Below are 7,299 nucleotides of genomic sequence, written 5' to 3' on the forward strand. Positions count from 1 at the left end.
ATAACACATGTAGGATCACAACCAATCGGGATGCTCTAAAGAGTTATTCGCGGGAAGCTCGCAAGAACCATATAACGGGAAGCTCATAAGAGCTAATAACGGGATGCTCTTTCGAGCTGTCGTGTGTCCGCAACACATGTAGGACCACAACCAATTCGGGAACCCTGTATCCATCAAATTTCATTTGTCCAATCAGGACTTATTACTTGATGATCATTGTCGGGTATGTAATCAATTTTGATAAACATAGCAATTATACATTCACATACACACAATTCAATTTAAAATATATAATTATACAATTTAGTTACATGAACTTACCTAGACAACGTTCGTGTACATAAAAGTTACTAATCCGCTACTTTCTCTTTTTCGGATCTATACGAATAAATTTAACATCAATTTAATACAATTTACATTCAATTCAATCCAATTCACATCTTAGGAAAAATTATCATTTTTCCCTATACTTTTAATTAATTCTAATTTCGTCTCTAGGCTCGAAAAATGAAATTCATTCAATTTAATCCTTATTCCAAGCCTAGCCGATTTTTACATATAACAATAACAGTCTATGTATTTCACAAAAATTAGAATTTTTCCATGAATTTTTCCATGAATTTTACATCTTTTCAATTTAGTCCTTAAATCAAAATTTCATGAAATTTCCTTTACAAAAGTTGTTTATCTATCAACAACCTTTCATTTTCTACCATAAAACTTCATAATTCATGCATACTCATCCATGGAAAAACTTTAATGCTTTAAAAACTTTGGATATTAATCTCCGAGATAGCTAGATTAGGTTATTACGATCTCAGAAATATAAAAATTACTAAAAACAGGACAAGAATACTCACCTAATTTAGCCAAATAACTTTGTCTTCTTCAAGATTTTCTAGCTAGGGTTTCTATGTATTTTTAATTTGGGGAAGATGATGAAATAATATGATATTAGAATTTTAAAATCTTTAATTATTTCTACTTCCAATTTAATCTTTTTCTTTATTTAATTTTTCATGGATGAATCATCATGTTTATTTACGAACTCCTCTTAATGGTCTATTTTCCATATAAATACCTCAAATTTTAAATTCCATAGCTATTTGATACTTATAGCTACTAAAACTCAACTTTTACATTTTATGCAATTTGGTCCTTTCTATCTAATTAAACATGTAATCGGTAAAATTTTCTTAACAAAATTTTCGTACGTCATTCCTATTATAATGCAGATCATGCAATAATATTAAAATGATTTTCCTTCGAACTCGGATTTATAGTCCCGAAACCACTGTTTTGGTTTCACTGAAAATGGGTTGTTATACACCTCTTTTCGGAGCTACATTTATTCCTATGAAGGTTTAATATGTTTCTTCTCTAAAAACTCTCATTGTCACCTCACTTGGAGTAGAGTCTCCTATTGGTGCAAAGAATTTTTCATCAATTCCTCATGGGAACTTTGCTTTGGAGGATGCAAGGTAAAGTTCTATAGATAACATTTCAAGTTGTTAATGCCATTGGTTATCTTAGATATTAATTCTTTGCTTGTAATAGAGACTGATCAAATTGTAGAGACTTCTTATTCTCATCATGATAGTTTTTTGAAGAATAAATGGATAACCTATGAAGGCATGATTGGTATGATGGAGTAGTATTAACAACTAAGTAAGATGCTACGAATGGTTCAGACTGGGAACTCTTTCTTAAAAAGGGAGAATACGAAGTTGAAGAAGGAGGAATAATAACTCCGAGAGGCCATACTAGAGTAAGATGGTGAAGTTAAGGATTTAAGCATGTAGTTTCAAAATGTTTGTCGATTTTTAGAAAAAGAACAAAAAAGGTTGGAAGACGTCTAAGTGACTGTCCCTACCATTTCTGTAGATGGGGCTATACTAGCTATGCAAGTATCTTTTGGTCTCGTGCACACATATGGGATGGACTTTAGACCATTTTTTTACGAAATTAGGTGTGCCTGGTGCCTTAATTTAGACATTAATAGCCCATTCGGGATGGTTGGTGTTTTTTTCGCTAAAAAATGAATCCTTTCATTTTTACTGGGGAGTCTTCGAGAAGTAACTTCATGGGAAACGAGACTTGGAGGTTAAAAGCGTTCTTAGAGGAGCTAAAAGAGGATGGAAAAAGAATAACGCTCCTAGGTGGAGAGTCTAGTTTGCTTGGTGCAATTCTTGAGGACTCTTCTGCTAGAGATAATAGAGATAATCTGTTGTAGATAAAGTATAGTGTTGCATAGGTTATTCTAATTATAGTCTTTATAATTATCCTTTAATAAAGCATTGTCCTTGTAACATCCTTCCACTATGTTTTATGTCTAAGTATTCTCATCTTGTTTGTGTTTGACAGGTTGAATAGTATAAAATAATCTGCTGCTACTGAAAATAATGTTTTATTTTGACTAACAGGTGATAGTGTATAGTTTTTTTGCTTTCTTGTTTTTAGGTCTTGGTTACCGTCTATTTTGTACGGATGACTTATTAAAAGACCTACTAACTATAACAAGAGGTTTATTTACGTGAACATCTATTTTATATGCCCGATTATGAGAACTGAAATCGCGTGTTTCTTTTACTCATGCTTGGGAAGCTTTTAGAAGGGGCAAAAGGGATGCACATGCATTAATTACGTGGTTGGCAATTTTATCTAGGGAATCGATATCATTGATGAAACATCATTTGTCATGCCTTAGTGGGATGCATAGTTGTCCCTGGTTGGGTATTTTTAATCAGGGATTGTTTCTTATAACGATTCGTATGGTTTCCCATATCCTATAAAATCCTTTTCTTTGTTTTGGTTACTTTACTTTTGATATTCATCTTTGTTGGTAGTCTCTGCATTTTCTTGTAACTTTCTTTCATTGTTTCTTGTTCTTTTCCTTTGTTTCTCTTTTTGTTTGTGAGTAGTTGATTTTCACTCTGTTAGTCACAAGTAAATAAGTTTATCTTTTCTTTTTCTTGTTTTTCTTTATTTCTCTTATTTGAAATTCGATCATGAAGTCTTCCACTTGGGAAGAAGAGGCTAGCGATTCTGCTGTTGAGGAAGGGAAGAAGGATAAGGCTCCATCGCTCTTGAGAAGGAAATATGGTTGCTAGTGTTGGATCTGGTGCCTTGAGTATAGTATATATGTTTATAAACTTGTAATTGTTTTTCGAACAGATTGGTTAATAAAACAAATTCATTGATTACATTAATATACTTTTTATAATTGTCCTCACATAGCTTTTGTACACAAAGCAAAATAGAAGTAAAATTTACTCATTGATTGTCTAAATGTTTAACTAATACTAAGCGGTATTACGTTGTCTGATCGTAGTGCATTGGAGTGTGAAGAAAACAAACACCACAATCTTTGATACATGCACGGATGGGATGAAATTATTAAATTTAATTCACTAAAGCTGTCAGTTTTCAATTCTAGAAAATCAACTGACTTACCACGCATTTTTGGATGGAATCTAGGCTTTTTTGGGTAAAGATATCTTCTAATCAATGAAAGAACTACATTTTATCTTCGAAACATACTTTGAATCACCTAATTTTGAGTTCAGAAACTCATGTTATGGTCATTTTAGTGAAGACTGCAAAAGTAAAAAATTTTGGACATATTTGTTACTAGAATTACGAGTTTTGGATTTGGTTTACTTTTAAATCATATTGAATTCAATTTTGAATCTTAATTTTAATTGTATATAAGTCCAATATTTTATTTATTAAGTTTTATATTTTTGTATTTATTCATTTCAAAAACTAGGAGATTTTAAGTTTTTTAAGTTGTTTAAAGATTTTATGTTTCTTACTAGACAAAGAAAGTTTAGTTCAACTCCAATTTAGAGGTTTTATTATAATCGTGAGATTTTCATTTTGTAGCCTATATAAAGAGATCTTTATTATTCATTAGAAAAAGGCATTTTGATTATTTGATTAATAAAGCACTCTTTGTACTTATAGGATTCAGTTCTTATTTTTATCTTAGAATATTCATTTTTTTTCATCTTATTTAATATTTTTGTTGTTCTAATATTATATTTTCAGATATTAAAATTAAATTTCAAATATTTTTTTGTGTGAGAGAAGATTTCGAGCTTTCGATAAATAATTTGTTGCTTTTGGAATCAAAATTGAAATAAAATAGAAGATTTGAATTAAGGAAGGAAAGAAAATACCCTAGGTTTGAAACCTTAATTTGTTTTTCCTCTGCAATTTAAAAGAGGGGGAGTGAACGAGAGATATAGACGAAGGAGAGGTAAAATCTTTTTTAACCACATCACTAAATTCATTTAAAACAATATGAATTAATATGTAATTCTAATATTAATTTTTATAAATTTTAAATGGTTAAATTTAAAAGTTACATACATGGCATCCTCTCATTGGCTCGTTACTTTTTTTAAAGGCAGTTTATTTTTGGACTAAAAACTATAATGTTTTATAACTTTAAGTACCTGATTGAACAAAAAAATATATTTCAGGGGCCAATTTGTAATTAAGCCTTTTCTTAAATATCCTCCCACTTTGACATGCATTGTCAGAACAACCCTCCCCATTATATTCGCAGTCATTCATCGTTACGTCAGCGGTGGAAGACGTGAGCCTCCTCCTCTGACCTTTCTGTCCACTTGCTATTTGCCACATGGAATCAAATGAAACTCAGTCCTGGCTCAGGGTTTCTAATTGAGCGACACGTGTTCGCTTGTTAGATACCTCCAGATAACTCTTTCTCTTTCAAAATTAAAGTTTTTATCTTTTATAGAAATTCAAATTGAAGCTCTCCCAGTCCCTCCCTTTCTCTGTACTTTTTCTTTTTTATTGGTTCTTGAGAAGATTCAACTGCTGAAGGGAAGATAGATCAAAGGTAAATTTTATGAATGTTTTTATTTTTATTTTTTTGGTTTTCTAGGGTTTTTACTTTCCTGTTTGGTTGGTGGGAAAGGATCATATAGAAAATTCTATTTTGGGTTTTGATATCTTTTGTGTTAGTTTGGGTTTCAGACGACTAAACCAAACTCGGTTTGTTCTAAAACCTTTTTCTTTTCCTTTTATTTTCACATGAAAAGAAGAAGTTTGTTATCAGTTCTTAGGAATCAAGCAAAGCAGTTAGTGTTATTTTTTGGGGCGAAATGTCTTTGAAGTTACTTCCTTTCCATGCATGTATGGTTTTCTTTTTAAAAATTTAGTGTTGTATAGGCATGAAAAAAAAGAAGTAAAGTTTTGGGCTTTCAATTAATTGTTTTTTTTTTCTCTGCTATGAATTAAAAAAGCAATTACTTGATTGTAATTAGGCTAGTCATGCATGTCAATTGCATGTTGTAGATTAGATGGATAGTTTGTATTTCAGGGTTTTGTTAAAAGTAATTTAACTAATCAATTATATGTGCAGGTTGGAATAAATTAGTGGCATTCAAGTGTTTGGTTATCTGCTTTATTTTCTTTTCAAGGGTAAGTGTCCCACATTATCTTAAAAATTACTTTTCCTCTGTGTTTAGATTTTTTTCCCTTTTCTTGAGACTGCAACTTGTCAATAAATGGATTGGCTATAAGATGGAATTTTGTTGCTCTTACAAATTCATTCAACTTGCTACGAGATGGTATTTTGTTGCTGTTAGATAATGCAGGACATTTGAAGAGAAAGCTTAATTTGCCGTAAACTACTGACTAGTTTCGTGTATGTGGCTGCTAGAGCTAACATTTGGACAAGAAAGTATAATGTTAACAAATAGTGGAATCAAATTATCAGCATTCTAAAAAGCTTTTCTTCTATGTAGTTGTTAGTGAGTAGGTCTATGCCTGTTAATAAGTTGGTTAAATGATTTACAATAACGAAGGAAGTTTCAGGTCAAGCTACTTACTTATGTTAAAGGGATAGCTGTTTTAATCTATATTTATTTGTAACAGTGTGGGGTAATGAGAAGATAGAAGAAGATCAAAGGCTTCTTTTGTAAATCATGGATCAACGGGAAAAAACACAGCAGCAGCAGCAACAGCCTGTGATGGGAGTTGTACCTGGTGCTGGGCAGATGGGCTATTCTACTGCTTACCAAACTGCTTCCATGGTCGCTTCTGGCACTACAGGAGTAGCTGTCCCTATACAAACTCAGCCTTCTGCTACTTTCTCTAGTTCTCCACATCAGCTTGCCTACCAACAAGCTCAGCACTTCCACCACCAACAGCAGCAGCAACAACAGCAGCAGCTTCAAATGTTCTGGGCTAACCAAATGCATGAAATTGAGCAAACAACAGACTTCAAGAATCACAGTCTCCCACTTGCTCGGATAAAAAAGATAATGAAAGCAGACGAAGATGTGCGGATGATATCAGCAGAGGCTCCTGTAATTTTTGCGAAAGCTTGCGAAATGTTCGTCTTGGAACTGACTTTACGCTCTTGGATCCATACAGAAGAGAACAAAAGGAGGACACTACAGAAGAATGATATAGCAGCCGCTATTTCGAGGACTGATGTCTTTGATTTCTTGGTTGATATTATTCCAAGGGATGAGTTGAAAGAGGAAGGACTTGGGGTCACCAAGGCCACTATTCCTTTAGTTGGTTCACCTGCTGATATTCCTTATTACTATGTCCCACAGCACCCTGTGGGATCCCTAGGGATGATAATGGGAAAGCCAATTGATCAAGCTGCATTGTATCCTGGCCAGCAGCCTCGACCGCCCATGGCTTTCATGCCATGGCCTCAGGGTCAGCCACAACAGCAGCAATCTGAACAGCAGCAAAGCGATTCTTGATTCTCCCGATGCATTGTAACCGGTTGGCTGCAGTGAAATATCCAAGCAATTAAATCAAACACTGCTTTATCTATAGTTAGTTTGTTGTAGCGGTAGGTTAGGCACAAGCTGTAACATTGAGAGTCGATGATGCCAGTTTCAATCAATGGCAGCTTTAACATGTCATTTGCTGTGAGCGGGTATAGTTTCCAAAGGGTTTTATTGAAGACGCTGGTTAGTTGTAATTGGTAAAGCTTGGTACTGCCCTAGAGACGATCGAAATTTATTTTGTGCTTTTCCGGGTTCAAAGAAAAGATATCACTTATTTGGTTATATAATTTTACCATTTTTTTAAGTTTTTTGTTTAATTTTTATTCTATCTTTTTTAACTTTTAAATTAATGAGTTGTTTGTTAAATTATTAAAAAAAATGTTTGTTAAATTTATTAATGTAGCATATAAGTGGATGGTCACGTGAAAGTCATGTTAATAATTAATTAAATTTTAAAAATTTTAAAAGTAAAAATATAAAGATATTTAATAATAAAAATATTTTTTAATTTTTT

At 32.6% G+C, this 7,299-nt stretch overlaps 1 protein-coding gene across 1 annotated transcript; it reads left to right on the top strand.

Annotated features, from left to right (window-relative positions):
• Nucleotides 1–4,717: 4,717 nt before the first annotated feature.
• Nucleotides 4,718–7,089, top strand: LOC107916619 (nuclear transcription factor Y subunit C-2). Its single transcript, XM_016845925.2, has 3 exons — nucleotides 4,718–4,870; nucleotides 5,396–5,454; nucleotides 5,911–7,089. Exon 3 carries the CDS (start codon nucleotides 5,961–5,963, stop codon nucleotides 6,753–6,755), a length of 795 nt encoding a protein of 264 aa, XP_016701414.1. The 5' UTR covers nucleotides 4,718–4,870; nucleotides 5,396–5,454; nucleotides 5,911–5,960; the 3' UTR covers nucleotides 6,756–7,089.
• The last annotated feature ends 210 nt before the right edge of the window (nucleotides 7,090–7,299 follow it).

This window comes from Gossypium hirsutum, chromosome A01 (assembly GCF_007990345.1).
Source record: "Gossypium hirsutum isolate 1008001.06 chromosome A01, Gossypium_hirsutum_v2.1, whole genome shotgun sequence".
In the NCBI taxonomy this organism is placed as follows: domain Eukaryota; kingdom Viridiplantae; phylum Streptophyta; class Magnoliopsida; order Malvales; family Malvaceae; genus Gossypium; species Gossypium hirsutum.